The following is a 22,633-nucleotide window of genomic DNA, read 5'->3' as shown; positions in this document are numbered from 1 at the left end:
ACTGTAAATCTGGAAAGTTTGCTGGGTATAAGGAAGCAAACCAGAAGCAAGGCAAATGAAGAAAATTTTTTTTCATGACTTCTTTTTCTCATACCTATTTTTGTTATTCTTTTAGCTACTTAATTAAGAACCAACAGTGAGGAAACAGTGACTAATGACAAAACTTACACCTTAATGAGGTTATGCTCTGTTTTACCATTTTGCAAATACAGCATTAAGGATCTGATCCTACTCCAATGCTCTTTCTGTCCTCAGAAAGGATGGCATTTGTTTATTATCTTAAAATATCTTGTAACCTCACTCAATAAGATAAGTAGGATGTGGCACAGCAGGGATTTAATGAGCAATTGTTTTGTCCATCATTGGAAGCTTCCTGCAGGGCATGCCCATAGCAATCATTTAGAATCATTTCTATTTTACATGTTTTAACGTTTGTTCTAGTATTTGCTGAAGGTTAAGAACAAACAAAATAATGATGCAAGATATGTGTGATGCATAGTTTCTAACATTTAAATAAATATTTGACATTTGTTAAAAGATGATACCTCATTCTGGGATGTAAATACATGCAAGTATGAATGAAATTTTACGTTGAGTTGCATGGTCCCCAGAGATACTCTGTTGTGCAAAATATACTGTACTGTTTTGCTATTTGTGAACTCAGTGTTTGTCTGCCTTTTCAAATGTTTCCCAAATCACCATCTTTCAATACAGTTAAAGTGGAAAAAGCAGCATTTTTAATACCATGACTGACACTTCCATTGGAACTAAGCATTATGATTTGACAGTTTGCAAGAGCCTCACTAATGCTTGTGACTTGGAGGCAGCATGCTGGGTGATAGCCCCAGAAATAACCTTGAGTTCTTTTATAGTAGCAGAAAATATTCCCTTGAATTTTTGTACCTGTTAGAAAAGGAGATAGATGCTTAGGCCCTAAAAACCTGAAAATCTGGAAGAAAAGAATATCCATCCATAGTTCTTCTCTTGGGGTGTCTATGAGACACAATTGTGTGTCTTGCTATCCATTATACCATAAATGAGAATTGGAGGGTATCTTTCAAAAGCCAATGGAAGTTTGCCACCAAAAATGAATGTTTTGTATAAGAATTCATGGAATCTTGTGAAAAAAATACACAGAAAAATATTAAAAAATGCAAGATTTCGTAGAGCACTAATTAATAAAAGGCTGTTAGAATTCTGCTTCCTGCAGCTAAATCTGCTATTGTATTTCTGTTCAATACAAAGCTTCCTGTCATCCTTACCATCCTGATTCCTGTGTGTAACCATCATTGTGTACTGTGCACATGTGCAGGAGAACGATGTACAGAACCTCAGAGGGTTTATGTCTAAGCCAGTAAAGGCAATCGGCTTTGTCCTTGAATAGAGTGACTGTAGAAAGTTACATGTTGTAGATAGGAAATGAAATACAGTGGCAAAAAATTGAGGATCATTGTAAGAGTCATTTTAAATATTTTAATACCATAATGGAAAGATCAGAGAAAAAAAGCAGATGATATTATAGCAGTGTATAAATCCAAGGCATACCCACATCTCTGGTACTCTCTCCCCACCTCAGAAAGGGCATCGAATGATAACAAAGTATATGAAACACCTTCTGAATTTCTAGGACTTTTTTGCCTCTTTTCCAAACAGAAATCTCTAAAATAATGAGTAATGTGAAGAAGAGAGCAATTTGTTTGCTAAACATGACAGGGTAAGGAATAGGGACATATAATAAAATTACCAAACAGAAAATGTAAATAAGATGAAAAGAATATTTCCTCATTCAGAACTGATTTTCTACGGTTTAGTTGTTGCCATAGAATTCTTTTAGAATCCATGAAGTATTGCTCAGTTTAAAGAGTTATAAATCTGATTCATGGTATCAAAGCATTAAGGCACTGGGCCAATAGGCGTAAATCAATATTGGGATTATTAGCTAAACCAGCAGATAATTCAAAGACAGTAATATAGGATTTGGAGAAGCAAAAATATCTGCGGAATGACCTGTGACATAAGTTTTAACAGACTAGTTCATATGGTTAAACCATCAAAAGAGAAGTTTGTATGTGTAAGAAAAATCATAGAATGGTATTGCTTAAAAAAAAAAAATAAAATTCCCGTTTCTGGTGTGTAGAGTGGCTAGCAAAATGGCTATGTATGTATAGTGTAGCTTGATGACGTATGTAAGTCATTTGATATATCACATCATGAACACAATTTATTTGGGTCACAGCCCTGCTTTCTACAGTGCTAGAAAAATGGTCTTTAAAGTGCTCTATTTAATTCTTTTAGATTCCCATTTTTATAGCAAGTGAGAGTTATGCAAAAAAATCCCCTATAATAATAAGGGACGGGGTCCTTTAATTTGTGCCCTGGTGTTCAGAAGGGGCAAAAATCCTGTCATTTCCTTCAGGAATGGTTCATTAATATTGTAATGCTTTTTGTAACCATTATGATCTCTAGGAAAGATTTAAAATCATAGATGATGTGTTTATTGCTGTGCATTAGTTTACTGAAATTAGATCATTTCTACAATTTTACCATTTACCATCTTTCATCATGTTGAACAATGAGTATACATGGTATTCTGGAGATCAGTAAGACCTTAAAACCAACAACTTTCTGCTTCTCACTGAGCTGAAAGAGAGAAGAAAAACAGCAACCTTACTGATGAGTGATTCTGCTATTTGTAATGGCAGACTCCCTGTAATGTGCTTCAGGAGACCTGAAATTTCATATCACTGCCCCACAGATATAGGCTAAATGCCAAATTTCTACTTCTCTAGACCCAGAGATTTTATAGGTGGTTTCCTGTTTGAATTGTCCTCTCAGGAAGGCAGTTCTTTGGGCTATAGAAATGGAAAGTCTGTGTCTATACCTAGGAGTCGTGAGAGCAATTGAGAAGTTGAAATTGTAGGAAAATAATCAAAACCTGACATTGGAGAAATTGTAATGACATGCTAGAGAGGTAAAACCCTAAACAATTGTTACTGGATATGTCTTGGGAAAAATGATCATCCAGTTTATTAAAATAAAAATTTACAAGGCCTTTTGGATTGTGAGATAAGTTTAGGTTTAAAAAATATCCCCAAAAGGGCTGTTGTACAGATTGGGTAAAACAACTATTTCTGATAAAGTTAAAAAAAACTCTGCCTCTAACCACTGAATAGAAAGGCCTATTTTATGCATCTGAACGTTGGTTTATTTTCAAGGTTCAGGCATACGCTGCTGTTGTCATACCTTAACAAGTTACTGTTGTTAGCTACCATGAAATAACTGAGTTCACTCTTAGCCTGTCATAAAATGTGAGATTAAAACATAGTTCAAGCTGCTTTCACAGAACAAGAATCACAGGGGCAGAGTGTGACGATAGGAATGTGTCAACATGAGTGAGGGATGGTGTTTTAGCAAGGAGGAGCAGAGAAGCTTTTAGCTTTTGTATCTCCTCCCAACACAGTACAAATATTTAATCCAATTATTTCTTGCAGTAAGATGAGAAGTTCTTCCCTTATCAGAGGTGGATGTTCTGGATGTTGACTTGAAAGTCTTCGGACGTAGCTCATTATGTGCATGGAGGTGCTTTGTTAGGAGATCAAGATGTTAACTTTTCTGTACTGCCTCTGATCCTGTCTTAAAAAAAAAAAAAAAAAAGTCACTATAAAACTGTCTAGGTTTCCAATCCAAGGACAGATTGCTAATCCAAAAAGGAAGGCTGTGAGTCCTTGTCTGCTGTTGCAACCAGAGAACTCAAGGCAGGTACTTCATACTGCCATCCCTTGTTCCTGATTCTCTTTAGATGTCAATTATAGAATCAATTCTGGGTTGAAAAGGACCTTAAAGATGATCTAGTTCCAACCCCCCTGCATAGAGAGGGATACCTCCCACCAGATCAGGTTGCTCAAAGCCCCATCTAGCCAGGCCAGAACACTTCCAGAGAGGAGCCATTTGCAGCTTCCTTGGACAACTTGTTCCAGTGTCTCATGCCCCTTACAGTGAAGAATTTCTTCCTATAATCTTGTCCAAATTTACCCTTCTTCAGTTTGGAACCATTTTCCCTTGTCCTGTCGCTACATGCCCTTGTGAAAATTCCCTCCTCCAGGTTTCCTGTAGTGCCTTAAAGTACTGGAAGGCTACAGTAAGTTCTCCCCAGAGCCTTCTACTCCTCACACTGAACAGCCCCAGATTTTTCAGTCTTTATTCATAGGAGAGGTGCTCCTGCCTGCGCATCTCATCTTTGTGGCTCTCCTCCATGTCTTGCTTACATCGGTGGCCCCAGAACTGGACATGATACTACAGTTTTCACAAGAGGGTTTCACAAGAGGGAAAGAATTGCCTCCCTTGACCTTTCTGCTCAATATATTGATTATATTAAGTACTTGATGTGTACTATATTAAAAATGTAGCTGGATCTTGAAATTCTAATCCTAAACCCAAATGATTAAAATAAAATATATTAATATATAGAGGAAGAAATTTTTAAAGTGGCAATCATGGAGAGTAACACAGCAACACAGAGTATATATACTGACAGGATTCATTCATGTATTCACAATATTTTAAATCTTTCAATATTTCTACAACTAAACCAACTTTTGATCTAGCAGGGTGTTCGAGTATGGGAAATAAGAAAAAAATTAGGAAACCACATACCTATAACTTTACTGTGTTGTCAGTAGTACCTCATGAAGTGAAGTGTAATATTGGTTGTACTGCTGATTGAGGATGCTGGAGGACCTACACAATGCTCATCTACTTGGCTGGGTGCATAAGCAGTTTCTGTTCTATTAATTGCCAAATGTCTCAGCTGGAAAAATGTCTCCTTTCTGATGAATTGTAGCTTGAAATTATAAAAACTACTTCTTTTCAAGCTCCCTAAATTTTAATTGGTTTTTTCATACTTGATTTGGAAAATGTGGCATTGGTATCTCATCTCCTAGACACCTTATGTATGTGTTCATCTTTTCCTGCTTTGACAACCCTTGTGGGCAAAAAACTGAGAGCAGCCAGCTGGCACATCTGTGGAGTTTTCAGGATTTCATGTTGTGTTGATTGTTTGACTTATGTAGTTTCACTGCACAACTCTCTTATTGAGTCCTTCTCTTATTCTTACAAGAAGTGCGTGCTTATTTTTCTGCATCTCATCTAAAAAATGCCTTGAAGCCTCAGACTTCCAAATAAAGAAATGTCAGCAGTACTTGAACTAATGAAGTCTTGTTTCACATGAATTTGTGTCTTGAGGTTGACTGATGTTGCTAAAGAAAATGAGGATGCTCTTTCTGCCCCTGTTGATAAACTTTTACTGTAAGAGTGCTCTGTCTGGTAGCTAACATGCTGTATAATAAAGTGTGAATTTATGTTCTTAGCTCTTGTTGCCATTCAGAGCACTTATACAGACTTTGTCCTTTAATCTGGTTGCATGTTCATGCATTGGAAGTGAAAGCAGTTTAATTATTTTTGAAATCTTAAGATTTGTCCCCAGTTTGTTCACTGGGGTAAAAATTTGTAAGGGTGGACAGACTGATAGCTTGTATAAAACTTGACATGCCTGAAGAGAGGATATAGCATGCTGTTAATTTTTCCTTTTTGTTTTTTTTTTTTTTTTTTGGTTTTTTTGTTTTTTTTTTTGTTTGTTTGTTTTTTTTTGTTTTTGGTTTTCTTTTGTTTTTTTTTTTAATAGCTAAAAATTTAGGATCTCTATATCTTCTTACTTTTCAGTAGGGTAAGTAATTTCTTTAGTCAGTTTTGAAAAACCCAGTAGCAGATTGTTTGGGATTTTTTGTTTCATAAGGATATTTAAACTGTATTCCTCCCTGGACTAGTCCTAATCTCATCATAATTTAGAGTATTCATGGCAAAACCTTAAGATTTTTTTAATAATATATCAGACTTCGATTAGACTGTGACCCATATGCTTAACCTCAAACATAGTTAGAATTAATCACTCTTTTTAAAAATATATCTGGAATTATTTTTGATGTAGGTTGGAACACTTGTTTTTTTATAGAATACTGCATGTGTATTAGGTCAACTAATAACTTCCAGAATAATATAAGAGAGTATATTTACTTAATTTCATCTTCTCACAAGTGAATAATGTAACTAGCAGAAAGATAATTCTAGAAATAATGTTACAAACTTTAATATCTTCACATATCTTAATTTTCTATCTTAAAAATGTTTTTTTGCAGCCTACTGTTTCTCTGAATAGAATACTAAAAAGACAATCAATAATAACGACACTATTGATAATTCTTTCCCTGTGTGCTGTTTTCATAGTGAAATAATAGCATCAGATCTAAACAAACAAATGTGCTACTGTAACAAAGTTAAGGCTTTGTATTATTTTACCATCAGTAATCACAGTGCCATTGGGGTCCCATTTAGCAATTATACTGCAGGTTGCCAACTCTTACTGAGAGTAAAATGGGATAATGCTGAAGTAAAAATACCTCAGTGCTAATCTTCACAGATTTATTCATGCTCCTTAGATCCTTTCTGATAAGTAATTGACCTATCTTCAGGAGGAGTGTTCTGACACAATTTTGTTTTTAAAAGTAATCTTTGGTAAGTGTGGGTGTGTCTGAAAAGCACAGTAAATTGGCTTAGCTTCTCTATGTGAAATGTAATATTAAACCAAATATATCTGGATAAATACCAAACAATTTAAATGGCCTTTCTCAGCAGGATAAAGGAAAATATATTTTAAAAGGCAATAAAAATAATTTGATTAGAAAAGTTGAGAAAAACTGTAAAGTGCTTCTCCATTTATGTACATGCTCACAACTAGCAGTACTCTGTGGATAGTGTGAAGGAGATGTGTTTCTTTGTTGTGGGAGCGGGAAAGAGATCTCAATTTATTTGGTAGTTATTTCAGTGTGCCTCAAGGGATGAATGTGCCTGGGGACAGGTGTAGCAAAGCAGTTGACGTATGGTAACTTACTGTGCAAGGGTAACTCAGGCAATTGTTGGAGCTCTGTTTTTAAACTCTATCATGCTGTTTAAAATTTGCCATGTTATGTTTGCTGGTTTTTCAAATAGATTTGGGCAGCCATGCTTTGGTTCTCAATTAAACAGACAATTTCTTCAGGCATTTTTTTTTTGCTGCTTCACTGAAGTAAGGGAAATGTTTTATAGCCATTTATTACGTTCACTGGCAGTTTCATTACTCTGAATATTCAAAACTCATAGAATGAGAATGGAAGCATGGAAGCAATCCAAAATGCTTATTGTTAACATTCTTTCAAAGAATCATGTTCTGAATTCCTTGATAAAGGTTACAGTTCTTTATTAGATTTTTTGACGTGTTTCCTGGTGAGTTTCCTGGTCATTGAGTGGAATTGCTAAAGAAAAACAGGAAAGGTTTTCTTCTAGAAATAAGCTGCTTACTTTGTAGTTTCACTATGATAGAGTTCTTGGCATTAGCCTTCTGAATCTTAATTAATTCCAATTCTGTGTTCCAGCTTGAAGTTAGTTTTTAATAACTGAAAGTGATGTAGCTGCCATATTAATGTTTTATGTAATATGTGTATGTTTTGTCTTAACATTATTTTGAGAAATTAGAAAGCAAGCCCCAATTGCTCTGCCTTCCAGGACCTGCTGTTACTTTGTTACCTGGCCAAGTCCCTTATGTGCAAGGCTCAAATCAAGGTAGCTCAGAGCATAGGGCTACTTGTCAGTATGAAATAGCACTATACTGGCACTTTTTTTTTTCATCTTAAAGACTGTGACATTTTGATTCCTGAATGGACTGGGTGGTGTCTGATCATGGTGTAGGTGGTCCCTGCATGGCAGTGTTTCACCAGGACGTTGTACTAGTTCTCAACATGTGGTAGAAGAATTACTTACCAGGAGTTTCCTTACACACAAATGTGATTGCAGGCAGCTTTTCAGTAACAGCCAGTTATAGTGGAGCTAGGCATGTGCACCATGGGGCTATAACTGGTTGATTTTTTCATTCACATCTCATTCATACTAGCTCTCATAACCATAGTGTATTACCCACTCTATTATTAGCCATTTCTGCTATGTTTGATCATGTTTTGAAAATTTATATATTCTACAACCTCCTTGTTTTCAAGCACATCTTGTTTTGTTGAAGTGTATAATCTAAACATGCAGTAAGATTTTGCTGCCTTTTATTGGTTTAGTAGAGATGATAATAAAATCACAAAATTTTTCTTAAGTTTAAAGGATCTTTTCTGTGTATTTCTCTGAAATGTCTTTTTCTGTCCATATAAGAAGAAAGTGTTCAGAAGAAACTCAAATAGCCACAGAAACAAAAGAGAAGTAGAGAAAGAAACAAACCTGGATAGCCACAGGTTACAGGATTATCCTTGCTGCAAAGAGATTTATTTCTTTATTATATTAATTTGTATTCACTAAAGCTGGAGAATTCCTGTCTGCATCTGGCACTGTGCTTCCCATCCTGAAAATAATTGCTTTCTAGCTCGGCAGCACAGGCAGTGTGAGAAAGGAAGTGTAATCTCCATTTTACAGTTAGGAAAGAGGCAGAGATAGAGTCTGCCTGTTCTTGGGTCACACTGGATATCTCTGGGAGAGCCAGAAATTGAATCTACATATGTTGGTTGAGTTCCATTGAGTCGTGAGACAGTCTTTTCTCAAAATAAAATGTCTTCAGCATACTCATCTTAAAGCTTTTTATGTGAACACTTTTTGGAACACCTGTTTTTCCCCTAATATTTCAATTCCTCCTGTTTTCTTGTCTTTTGTTTCCTAGTTTGCATTAGTATTTAATGTGTAATAGAAGGAACTTGAAACATCACTATGTAAAGGATTGAATGAGGATGAATTTAAATAATAGCTTGAACATAATTAAACCATTCTTTCAAAGACACTACTTTTCTAGATAATCTTTATTGCAATTGCTGTGTAAAACATTTATATGTTTCCATTTATTTTTCATAAATTGGTGCCTATGCAAGTATAGTATGTTATTTCAGATGCACTTATATGAAAGATTTTTTTTCTCTAATTAATGTATTAAAAACAAACTGATAATATCTTAGACTTTAGGAGTTAATTATTTTCTTACTAAAATATTTAGAAGTTGATTATTTTTTCCTTCTGTAGCTTGAAGTTGGTGTGTCTGATCCCTTCTCTCTGCTAGTGATAAATGATAGACTTGCCAGTGATCTCTTCCTCAACAACAGTTTGCTTTTGTGTTGGGGAATTTCTTGAGCAATGGAGGTGCAAAGCCAATCTCTTTTACTGGTTCAGCTTCTGTTTCTACCAGAACTGGCTTTGCACTTCTGCTGCTATGCACAGTGTAGATCAGTTGTGATTCACAAGGCACAAGGTGTTTGGCAGTGCATGGCATGGGCAGTGGTAAGCAGTGCTTATGAATTACAGGAGTATGCTCATGAAGCACATCTGTTTCCAGCCAAAGAAGTTCAGGACAGCTTAAAGTAAATAACATGTATTACAGAGAACTTTTTATTATTTTACTGGTAAGGCTAATGCATATATTCACTGAGGGGAAAAAGTGCCCTTTGCATTTGTTTGAAAATATTTTCTTGCTACTAAGTTTGCCATTAACAGCCTTAACATCTGAGATGTAATGAGAACAATTACATTTCCTCAAAATAGAATAAATGCGGATTAATTTGAATTAATTGTGAAAGAATGAATAAAGAGATTATCCTACAATGAGAGGTGCATGTCTTTGAAACTGGTCTAGCCCCAGAAGCTATAACATGAAAATGCTGTTGAAAGCCAGTATTGGAATGAGCTTCTTTCACACTTCAGCAGTTTTTATTTTCAACACTCTTAATGAAATAGGAAATTTATGTGAAAATCTTTGCTGCTTGGTAGTGGTGGCAAGCTTAAAATGTAACTGACAAGCCATAGGGTGGAACTGAGTGGTTTTCCTTCCTGAAAATTCTTCTTTTCAGTCTCTTACAATGTGAAGTCACTTATTTTGTGAACAAGTGATCTAGAAATATTTTCTGCAGATTTGCAGGAGGTCTTAAGAGACTTAGGAGATAAGCCCATGTGATCATAAAGATCCATACTTCTGTGATAACTTTATGCATTAACTATGTACAAACTCATTATTTAGCTGAATTTAAAAAATGAGGAGTTGGAGGTTGACCTTGATGTCTAATGTATCACCTAATGAGATGTGTCCCCTGCAAAGTAAATAACATTGAGCTGTAGCCTCACTGCAAGATAAATGAGTAGACTGTGTTCCATAGTCTCTAACTCTTCTGCATCAGTCAGTACAATATCTGAGACTCATCATTACTGCTAAAGTTAACTTTCTTAATAATGTTTCTTCTGCTTGCTGATAAAAAATATTACATGGCTGGGTACACAAAAATTAGAGGCAAAGAGAAAATTCTAGCAGAGGTCAACAATAGTATTGTTTTATATAAGAAAGTAATATTAGGCCTTGGTATCCCTTACAGCAAGCCTTTGGACTGGTGAAAGCTAAAATTCATAGTGTAAACCAAACACTTGGATTTATTACGTAAATGGTATATAAAGCTTATGTCATTCTTATGACAGTTGAAAGAAATATTTAATAAATAAAAATAAATGTTTATAATATAGTAAAAATAGAAAAATAATAGAGAAATATAGTAAAAAGCATTGCTTATGCAAGAAAGGACTGGAATGCTGTACAGGGAAGAACTGGAGCACTTGGCTAAGATTTGCATTTAAAAACTAAGAAAATTCCTGTGTCCAGTGATGGGCTATCACTTCGATGTGAAAAAAGATGTAGGGAATTTCCTGGATGTCTTAGTGAAGTGGTGACATTGAAACAGCCATCTGAGTTAGCTCTAAGATAAACATATCTTAAGTAATATGAAGAAGGCTGTTTCCAGGACAAACACAAGTAATGATGCATTTGCAAAAGGCAGTGCTAAACTTTGGAGTCTAGGAGTTCTGTGCCCCATTCTTGTGTCTGTTATTGCATGAAATTTCTTGATATTAGTTGTATTCCCTGCTTAGGTTACTCTTTTAAGGCTGTTTTTGAAAATTTCTGATTATGAGCAGTGGCCATAATGTTCCTACTTTGTGTTTATTGCTCTGCTTGAATGTGTCAACAGTGAATTAGCATTAAAGGGCCTGAGAAAAGCTGTTAATGTAGATTAACCCCTATTCCTCTTTAATCCCTTGAATTTCCGTATTTTAAGATACATCTGAGATGAGCTTGGTTCATAGCTATGTTAAGAAGATAAATACAGGGTGGGAATATAATCCTGTTTTTAAAATATCTTTTTTCTCAGAAAGAAATCCTTTCTATGCAGTAACTGACCTATATGTTTTGTTTTTTTTTTTTTCCAGTTTGTTTCAGATCCTTGTGCCAGCAACCCCTGTCACCATGGTAACTGCAGCAGTAGTGGTGATGGCTACCTCTGTGTCTGTAGTGAAGGCTACGAGGGAGCAAACTGTGAGCGCTCATTTCGCAGCCTTCCAGTCTCTGATCGGACAGAGCTGACATCTCCAGGACAGAGCAGAATGGTCTCATCCACCTTGGAACCTGATATTGTTCTTCCTCGTTCAAAAGCAACTGTGATGTTACCTACGTGGCAGCCAAAAGCAGGACAGAAAGTTGTAGATCTGAAATGGGATGAAATAGAGGTGAGAATACTCTGTTTAAATGAAAATGCACAGAAAATAACTTTTTTTTAAATCATTGTTGGGTTCATCTGTGCATTAATTCATGGATGCTTACACGAGAGGAATCAAGATAATGATCTCTGCCCTGACTTAATGTGCCAGTAAAATTAGAGGCAAAAAAGTTGATATTTATTAAAAGTAATGGCCTCAAGATGGCCAACGTGTTGTACTGGGTATTTCTTTGATATAGGGTAATATAGTGACAAGGCGATATTCCATTTTCATTGGGAGTTCTCGTAGGCAATGCCTGGAGAAGACAGCTTTATGTCTTGGAATTCTATCTCCCATATGTATTATTTTACAGTAGAACACACATCAGGCACCAAATATGTAGTTTGGAGAAAGCATTAACGCAGAAACAAAAAATGGTCTGGTTTTATTACTTAGTTTGAATGCCGAGTCATCTCTTCATGGGTGCTCCATATGTCCTGATCAATGAAGGGCATGCCCTTTGCTGTACCATATTTCCTTTGTGTGTCTTATTTATCTATGGTCTGGTATTGTATAAGTAACATCTCTTCCTGGTTTGCATTTTAGGTAGATGTACTAAGCATTTCAGCCAAAAAGATCATTCACAACTGGGTATTTTAGTGGCTCAAATTTACCCTTCTGTGTGTCGTCTTTTACCTGAAATGAGAAATACACAGAGGTTATCAATTGCATCGTTAACACTAATATGGAAATTACTTTTTACCCAATTATAAAATTACTTGTGTTGACAAGTTTTTAATATAGTGTGACGGGTCTTGTATATTTCACAATCTTTCCAGTGTAGCATAATGACCTTCTGTTCTTTGGAATTCACACTGAGTGAAGCTTATCTGAAAGAAAGTTCTGGCAATTGCTAATTCAAGACATTGTCTCTGATCTATATTAAACTAAAGCAAGTTGATTTGCCTGAAGGTTTGTATAGCAAAGCCTCTCTGGTGGAAGTTTCAAGAGTAAAGAGTTAAGTGTTAAGCAGAAAAATACTACCTTTCCTCATAGCTTTAAAAGCTTTGCAAGGCTTTATCCATTCTTGCCCTCCTAAAAGGAAAAAAATAAAGTAACTGTAGGGTTTGTTTGGCAAAAATCTACTGATTTGATCTTCCTTGAGATTCAGAGGCAACAAAGGCAGCTATTATTATGCTGTGAAATTCTTTTTTCTCTTTTTCTTTTCTTTAAACCTGGCAGGTCAACCCATTTTTCAAATTATTCTGTACTGACACCATAAGTGAACTAACATTCTTCATATTCTTTTGTCAGTCTGCTCAGAGAGAAATTTTGCCAGAATCTCTCCAAATGAAAGCTCTCACTGTCTTGCATGAAGTTTCCATGGAAGCTTTTTCAGGAAGTTTTGGGGACCCAAAAAAATGAACACCTGAGAGAAGTATATTATCTGAGAGAGGCATGGGGTGGTTACAGCTGGACATTTTTTTTTTCTGTATTCCTTTAATACTCAGGATATACTTGGCAGTGCTTGTTTAACTGAACTTCTTGGTAATGTATGCTCCAGGCATACAGTTTCATTTCTTAGAGACCTCTTGCTATAAGAAACTAGTCTTTTCCTGTTATGTAGATTAAGGGCTACAAACACAGATCACTAAGAGAAAAATATTCATGTCTGTTGGTTTCTTTAATATCATAGGAATTTATCTTTGGTATCAGCTGCTGAGAGTTTTTTCCTACTTAGCACGAGTTGGTCCAGTTGCAACAAAGATGCCTCCAGCAACTGCCATTTCCTCAGTCCAATGATACTGTTTTGTTACTATTAGCTAATAATAGAAGAAAAAAGAAACCTTTTCATTTATTATACTGGAATAACAGATTCAACAAAGGTGTATGTGTACAAAGTCAGTTGTATGAGAGAAGCAGTACCTTACTCATAATACATTACCTTTGCTTAGTAGCTCTCGAATTTTCAAAGGAAATCAACAGTAATGGTCACATTGTACTGATGCAGACATGGAAGCACAGAGCACTGAAGTGTTTTGCCAGGTGCAGAGCCAGGAATTAGGATGCCAAGCATGTTGAGTCCTAGGCTAGCCTTTTATTTATACCGCAATACTACTGCTCAGATTCAAGCTTTTAGAACTAGTGATTAGAGGCTACTATAAACTTATAATTGCCCTAGCAATGGAGACAACATTTGTTTTATGTGTATTCTTAGTAGATTTTAAACTTTAGTTAAGAGTATGGCTGGATCAGGTGGAAAACCTGGACAATGCTTCTGGTCAGCAGCAATGAAATATACTTGAGGAATAATTCTGCTTAAAACAGAGACCTTTGAGATGCTTTGTGCATTGCTTAACACTCATGCATTTTTTTGCCAAAGTATGCTATGTGTGCAGAAGGAGTCTGAATCAAATCATGGAGGAGAGACCCACTTGAGGCTGCTAAATAGAAATTATAAATTATATATTATAGTTTAGGAAAAACTTAGACATGGAAATGTGTGGAGGCTGGAGGAAATATGCTTGCCCTTCTTATTTTCATATTTTCTTGGAATTCCATCTTGTGATTGACATTGAAGTTAAAGTACTGTAATATGTAGACCCTTGGTTTGACTTAAGACAGCTGATTTGTTTTGGAAGCCTCTATTATTTTTCATTTTCTTTTAGAATATAACATACAAAAATAAAGGAGAATGAAGGAAACAGATTTGGCTAGAAAAAATCCTAACTTTCTTCTAGGATAAAACTGTAACGTCATTACATCTTTACGATATTTGTGTATGGAAATTCCTGTACAAACACCATTCACTTGGTGTGAACATCTTTAGATAATTGATACCCTTTATTGTATTTATTTTCAAAGCACAAAACATCTCTCAATATCAGATGTTTTAGGCTCAATATGCTAAAAAATAATTTATGAAGTTCACACAAATCACAGTTCACTGTTTCCCATTTTGAAGATATGTTCAATGGATAGTCATGAATACCAGTTTTCTTAACATAGTATTATATCCACTTCGGGCAAAAAACACCTTACAGAAAATTGTAGTGTTTGCAATTATATCAAAATAGTAAAGCTCTGCTTGTCTGAATTTATATAGGTGAGTGGGCTCAGGACTTTTGGTTATCCAGAACTGTCTTTAAAAATATATGAATTTTTAATTACTCCTTCAGGATCATCCCATCTGGAAGCTTTTGAGAGTCAGCAAGAATCCTGCTTTATGTGTTTGCTACTTTTCGGTGTTTTGGTATGGAAGTATCTTGACAGTCTTTGGTTACGTTGTAACTTATTCTCCAGTGATCTGCCAGTCCCAGATCTACAGAAGCCCTGGCCAACATCCACCCCCACACCTCAATTTTATTGCTCACCATTACATCATAGGGCATGGGATGCCCCTTCAGTCAGTTGAGGTCACTTGATGCTAAGTACTGATGAGTACTAAAGCAGCCCTGTTAACAACACTGTTTTCATCAAAATCAAAACACAGCCCCTTGCTGTGAAGAAAATTAATTCAAGCCCAACCAAACCTGGTATAGACTAGGTGATTTTGACATGGATTTTGGTGGCCAGATTCAGACAAGAACAGATCTGGCTAATATGGTTACTCAGTCATCCATCTGAGAAAGTATCATTGTGTAAGACCAATTACTGGGCCTGCTGAAACATCTGCCTCTGGGTGTTCCACTGGCATTTGTAATCTGTAACAGAAACACAAAATTTTCAGTACATCAGAATGCACTGCATGCTCTTGGCTTCGATTGCTGACTCTACAAAGTGGCCTTAGTTTGGATGAGCAAAGAAATGTAAACTGCCAGTGATAGCATTTGCTGTTAAAAAAAAAAAAACAAAACCAAGCTGCCTGCAGTTCTGCCATTCTTTAAACTCAGGGAGTGAGACACAAAATAGCTGCAAACATGTGTCCTGGAGGCAGAATGGCTGTATTTTGCAGTGCTCAGGATTACTCTGCCTCTCTCACTCATGGCTCTGCCATGTAGAATTACAAATATCTGGTCAGCTTCCAAGGAAGGTACTATGAAATTCCATGTGCAACAAATATCTTCAGAGAGCTACTTTCAGCACTGAGGCCTGTATATGTAGCCTAGCACAAATGTAGACTTAGTCTGTATGTCACTTTTTTTTAGCCTCACTGAATTAAAGGTTACTACACTTAATTTATCGAAGTAATGAAGACATTCATGTGAAAAGATTGCCTTAGGACCTATGTCTGTATTTCAGCACTTGTTGAATGAAGTGTATATCTTGTTATTCTGGTTGGTGTATAAGGCAGGAGAGTATCGGTACAATTCCTACAATTTCTTCAGAAAAGTTGTAATATGGAAGTGTTGCTCTCTTCTTAGGTAGTGCACCCAATTTCCTTTGCTATCTCATCTATGCTACTGCTATGGCCTGTTGAGATAATCTTCTAGCCAAGTCATTGCTGTCTAGTTAACAGACAGAGGCTGTAGAAATAGGTATTTTTCTGGAGATTTCACTCCTGCTTTTTTAAATCATGATCTTCTTTTAAATCCGTAAAGACTTGGAAAGTCAACACTGTTAAGATATTTGAGGCAGAAATGTAGTTTTTGTTTATTAGATTATCTTTTAAAGAACAAAAGCATTATTTATGTGCAAACATACAAAACATGTATATGAAGAATTCTCTATTTCCAATCAGCAATTTGGTATTTAAGCATTTTAAACTCTAATATAATGAAGAGCAGATTTTCAATATGTGCTACAATGATATAACAGCTTTGTAAGCAGCTCCCATACATACTTTAGGGTCGGGCAGGAACATAAAGGTTTTGTTTTCTTTGGTGTCTATTTCTAACATAGCTGCATTGTTTTTGTTGTATCCGAGTGTTTGCTAAAGAGGTTTCTTGCTGACTTTAAAGTTCTGTACTATTTAATGCTTCAGGGAAATATTAGAAAGGTTGGACATAATTGCCTTATGTGTCATGGTTTTTTTAAGATTGTCTTTTGGTTCTTGTAGATGATCTATTTGTACTTTTTTAACTTAGCCATCCCATTTTTCAAATTTTAAAGAGGAGCTAGCATAGGAATGATCTTTACCTTCTCAAAACTATTTAAGTATATTTTCCAGTGAGTTTTCTTTTAAATACCTCCTACTGTTTCTAGCAGCTTTTGGTTTTAATTTTGAGAGTGAGACTTACGGATTATTTTCATCTTCTGAGTGTCTAATCTTACTGTAATGTATTAGTCTTCATTGCCCTCATTCTTCATTCAGTTTTGCAGAGAGCTCTGTTAAGATAGGAGAGAAACATACTTAAAAATCTTTATATAAATTTCCCACAGCTGTGAAAAAACTGTAATTTCTTTCCCAGTTCAGGTATCAAAGTTGCTTTGTCTCCATAGTACTTGTCTGAAATAGGACACTGCAGGAATAATTTTTTGTTCCTTATGAGAGCTCCTGTTACTTCTTGGGTTTTTTTTTGTCTGATTCAAGTATCATGTTTTAAAATATACACTAATCATCTAAAGCAGTAATACACTAAAACAAGGGGTTTACAACAGATGAAATGTGGTGGGGGCATTTGTTTTTTGTGGTTTTTTGTTTGTTTGTTTTTTTAATTAAATTAGTAAAGCATGAAGTCAGAGTCAATTACAAATGGAATTCCTAGATAGACATACAACATTATAGATTTCTTAATAAAGAAGTCATAATCCTGCATTTTGCCTTTTGCTCTTCAAATCACAATACTAATATTTCCTATATGTTCTCTTCATGCTGACTAACCCTTAGTTCTGATGTGTTTGCATACAAATTTCTAATACAGAATAGTAAGGTGAATTAAATCCTTAAATTACATTTTCTCCTTGTGTTCCAAGGTAATGGATGAAATTGTAAAACTATATAATTACTTTAAAATTGAATGTATTTTCACATATAGTGTAAGACTGTGTAAGAATAGAGATGCTGATTTCTTTGTTTCCCTTTTTTCCAATAGCCATATAGAGTCTCAAAGGATATGGAAGTTTAAATCTTGCCAAATATAAAGGGAATAGTGTTAGCTTTGAATGTTAGCTGCATAATTTTAACTTCCAAGACTAAAACATTGTAGTGGGTACATTAACATTTTTTTTTTTTTAAATTTGAGTGATTACAAATAAATTTGTTTCTCACTACTTTTTTTTAAACTACATGTATTCATATTATATGTGCCAGAGAATTCAGCAATGAATCGAATAGTCTAGACATTTTTGGGAAATGAGAGTGCTAAGTATTTGTCTTGCTTGACTCAAAATCAACTCAGAGTAATAAAAATATTACTTGCATATTCTGGATTTCTTGTTCTTCATGTCTTTACAGGTGTTTCATAGTAATGTTTAAAGTATGAATTTGAATTTTACTTTAATTCACAAATTAGATTCTGGCTTTTTCTTTGATGAATGTTTAATACATGATAGTGTGTCAGGTTGCATTTTCACTTTGACAGTAATGCTGATGTAAAAAGGTTGCATGTATGTTCTAGATGACTGGAAAAATAAGATTGCAAGATCTGCCTCACAATTTGAAGGTGAAGCTGCCTTATTGCTTTTTTCCAGTGTGCTAATTCAGAGGCAAGCCAATGCTGATACCTGAGAACTGCTTAGTTATACTGATTATGATGTTAATGTAGGTGATTGAAAGACTCAATTATGCCACATGAATTATTAATTATTTGAAATAAAGGTATGAATGGACATGGAAATTGTTTGTAAACTATTGTTTGTTTTTATTGTATTGTTTTATTTGTAAACTATTACTGCTTTGCAAGATAAGAATAATTAAGGAGTCTGTTGGATGGTGCCTTGTATAGTGCCTTGATCTAGTTAAATCAGTAACTGATTTCTGTGGCATCACAGATTTGGCAAATACATCCTTTCCCTCTTAGCCATGCTCATAATTTTTTTCCATCACAAAACGCTGTTTTTTTTCTAAGCAACTTTTATTTGTGAAGAATAGAAATGGGCAAAGAAGAGGGATATGATGAAGGTGATGATTATTATTATTTTTAGTAATCTGTCTTTGTGGAGATAATAGATTTCAATATAGTAGACAGATAATATCTGTATTTGCTACTACAAATCAGCTGAAATTTCCTAAATTTATAATACAATATTTTTTGGGTGTGGCAAATGTTAGAGCTTTATTTATTATTTTAAAAGACCACCATTCATCTTTTGATGAAAGCCTATTCATTTTTTTCTAAACCTGGTAATCTTTAAAGAAGATCCTTTAGAAGTTCACACATAAATAAAGGATATTTTTGTTAAAATGAAAAAACCTAATAGGACAGTTATGTGATTTTTCAGAATGTTTGTTCTTGTCATAAATGTTTTAGTTAATGATTTTGGGCCATCCTGATGATTTTTTTAAGATGACTTCTAGGCTGTTAGTGTTATTTTAAAAAATTTGTTCATATTGTCTTTGGTTAGATTTTCTAGATTAGTGTTAAATAAAACTATTTTTGTTTTCAGATAACCCCAGATGTGGCTTGTGGAAATGCCAGTTCCAATACCTCTGCTGGGGGCCGGCTTATCTCCTTTGAAGTTCCACAGAATACATCAATAAAGTAAGAATATTTGTCATAAGTGATAAAATACAAAAATGCTTGGATTTCAGTTTGCCTGGATATTTTAGATGACAGTTTTTCATCTAGGCAGATTCATCAAATATCTAAAAGTATATGAAAGAACTTCAGACCTCAGGCATCAAGCAGTGCCATGACAGATCTTTGCTTGCTGTAGTTTTTCCCTACATATTTAATGTTTTAGAAGATGTAAGCATGTTAACTGTCTCTGGGCCACAAGAAGGCATTTGAAATTTGGGCAGATGTGTTGAACATGTCAGTTGGAAGAAGATATAACATTTCCTTTCTCCTTCATGCAGTGAACACTTTTTTCCTCCCTTTAATCTCAAAATGTGCTAGCTGACAGAATATGTTGTCATTGACTATAAAAATGCATGTATTGTATGAGTTTGTATTTGCTTTGGGTGTGTGTCATCATCATCTGTGGAAATCTTTGTGTAGGTCCATTTCTCAAATATTGGTATTTATTCTGTGTTACTCACTTTTCAAACTCATGCTATTTCAATCAAATCCTTGCTCTGGTACTTTTAATTAGCAGAATCTGACTTCCTAGAAAGATCTGATTCTGTCAGATGGGACGAGACATTTCTGTATTGGAAACTTTATTTCAAATAAAAAACTGCCAACATAGTTCTCTGGCTCACAGCTTTACTGCAATTTTAGAGTTAGATTTTCCCAAAATAGCCTGCTTTTCTCATACTATCATCTTATCTTTCAGAATCCCAGCTTTCAGTTAAAAAGGGCCATGGTCTCAGGAAAAAACAAACTGATGCAAGCAGACAAGCTGCAGACAGTTTGGAGCAGTGACTGCTAAACGTGGGAGCTGTCCTATTCTTCCCACGGGATTTGAATCACGCTCATTCATCAGCCTTTAAGTCTAACTCAGGGAGAGATCTGCCAGTGTACAGGCTGGAATCTGTAAGCAAATGAGTGTCCTGTCTCAGAATCAGGACTAAGCTGTTTTTTGTAGGTTCTACATCTGTCTTTAAGACACTTGATGGAGACACCTGATTCTAAAGGAATTTGTAGAGTACACAGTTGTTTTTTGTAATCTTTATACACAATATATTTTAGTAGTGTTTTGTTTTGGCAGTTTATCTGAGTAGGTTAGTGCAGCTTGATACCAATCTTCGTCTTATGCTATTTCCTATGTTAAAAGGCCGAAGAAATATATCTGGTTTGTCTGTGAAAAGAATATAATTTCAGTTTAAGGATTTTACTTGTTCTTGCTGTTTTGATTGTCAGCTGTGACCTAAACTGTGAAACTAGATGCTATTATGTTCTAAACGGGATGGTGGTCATCTCTGGAGGTAGTGATGGGGGGACCTCTTGAAGAGGTCCCAAAACACTGTCAAAAATTTTATTTGGAGGCCTGTTTTCAGCAGGAGAGTATTATCAGTTTTCAGCAGTTCGATTCAGTTTTGTTTGAATTTTTGGAGCATTGTTTAAACTGACTGGGGTGTTATTCAGAGAAAATGAATGCAAATGTTTGGGAACTTGCCAGAAACATGACAAGTTTTTATTTTTTTCTTTATGGAAGTGAGTAGGAAAAAACATTCTGAGGGGAAAGAAACACTGACATCAAGACAGTGCTTCCTTGTGGGGCTGACAGTATCCACTAAGTTGTGGGTATTACTTTATCCAATCTGTCAATATTCAGGAAGGCACCATGGACTTGGTGACCTTGGGAGCATTACCTGACTCATTTGGTTTACAAGAACAAACTGTTCTGAACCTCTGATCTGGCACGTGAAACAAATGGGGATTTCTACCAGGATCCATCTCCCTGTATTGAACAAATATTGAATATTCTTCAGTAAAGAATAGGGCTGGATGTACTTCAGCTGCAAAAAATGAGGTAGATACAGAACAGAGCTACTCTTCAAAAAGGCATAAATACAAAGTCTTAATAAGGATGCTTTACTCTTATGTAATGTTTACGTGAAACTCGTCTTGGGCACTGAGATTGTGTCCTTCAAACATTCTAAATGAAGACTCTGTATGATTAAATCTGCTATTAAATAGACTATTATGCAAATCTTAATATTGAAACATTTTTTAATTTTTGTGGACCTTCACTGGCCTTTTCCTGGTTCCGTACTTCCTACACTTAGGTTTTCCTTCTTTGTTAGTAAGCCTCTGTTCTGCAGTGATGTACTTCCAAAACAACACCAGTTGTCTCTCCTTAACTATACTTATTGTTTATTTTCTCAGAATAAGGCAAGATGCTACTGCTTCTCTCATCCTGCTATGGAAGGTCACGACCACTGGATTTAAACAGTGTTCACTTATTGATGGCAGAAGTGTCACTCTTCTTCAGGCCTTAGGTGGACTTGTTCTTCCTGAAGAAATGCTTGCATTAGGAAACAACTACTTTATTGGTGAGTAACATGCTGACTTTGTTTATCACCTCTAGGTGACAGATGATGGTTTACCCAACATTTAGAGAAATAGAGATAGTTCTAGTTATTTAAGGTGCCACTAAAAAGTCTAGATGTGATATTGGGACTTCGCTTTAGACATTGGTTCATCCAAAGCAGACAAGAAGTACACTAAATTCTTATACAAGTGGCATTATTCAGTTTGAAGTCTCGATGGTGATTTTTGTCTGGATGCTTTAAATGATGCAAAGTATTTTAAATATTCTATTTTTATCAACTGTAAAGCCTTTGGTAAATGCTACAGTAAATAATTCTGAATGTCTGAGGTGTTTCTGTGTCAGATACTTTATCATAGGATACTTTGTGAAGAAGCTTAAGCTGGCAAACAGTAAACTTGAAATTAATTACAATTAAAAATAAAATAGAAAACATTATTTAGCAGTATTAATTTGCCCTGCTTCTAGTTTTGTCTGAGTAAATATGAAAGTATAGAAATATAGTAAATTTTAAATGTTAAAGATCTTTGAAAGAGTGTAATAAAAATAGCCTGATATGTTATTTTTAAGTGTATGGGAAATAATACTGGTTTAATGAAGTCTTTATGCACCAACACAGTAGACATAATTAAACTGAGGTTTCTGGGCAAATGGTTTGTTACACCAATGACATGAAACCAAAGTAATTCTTATAACAGAATTTATTGTAATCTTCTTGAAATACTGTGTATCTTACAATGAAGTGCAAGCTGTCACAAATTGTAACTTAGAAACTTCTCATGCTAATAAATATAAAATTAAAAACATTCTGATGCAGAAACACTGAGCCAAATTCCATGTATCTAGTACAGGGAAAACCCTAGTGCAGTGGTATAGTGCCATGTTTTCTCCTTTTCAAGCTGTGACTTAGTGAAAATATTGCTTTGAAGTGTGTTAGTGAAGTACCAGCAGCAGTTGTTTCTTTTAGTGACTTTTTTTTTCCACATAATTTTCCAGTTCCTTTTATTTTCTTTATGGTTTACTTCCTTCCAAGATATGTAGTTTTGGATTATTTTTCCTTTAATCTAGTTTTGCA

At 35.1% G+C, this 22,633-nt stretch overlaps 1 protein-coding gene across 1 annotated transcript in view; it reads left to right on the top strand.

The window, feature by feature from the left end:
- DNER (delta/notch like EGF repeat containing) overlaps positions 1 to 22,633 on the top strand; it is a 103,219-nt gene that overhangs the window by 30,024 nt on the left and 50,562 nt on the right. Inside the window, exons 2-4 of the mRNA XM_008491038.2 lie at positions 11,314 to 11,610; positions 19,069 to 19,163; positions 21,396 to 21,562. Of these exons, the coding sequence (XP_008489260.2) occupies positions 11,314 to 11,610; positions 19,069 to 19,163; positions 21,396 to 21,562 (559 nt within the window). The remainder of the gene's footprint in view (positions 1 to 11,313; positions 11,611 to 19,068; positions 19,164 to 21,395; positions 21,563 to 22,633) is intronic.

The sequence above is a fragment of the Calypte anna genome, chromosome 9 (assembly GCF_003957555.1).
Source record: "Calypte anna isolate BGI_N300 chromosome 9, bCalAnn1_v1.p, whole genome shotgun sequence".
Lineage (NCBI taxonomy): Eukaryota > Metazoa > Chordata > Aves > Apodiformes > Trochilidae > Calypte > Calypte anna.
Note: the sequence above shows the minus strand (reverse complement) of the source record. Positions and strands in the feature narration are given on the sequence as shown.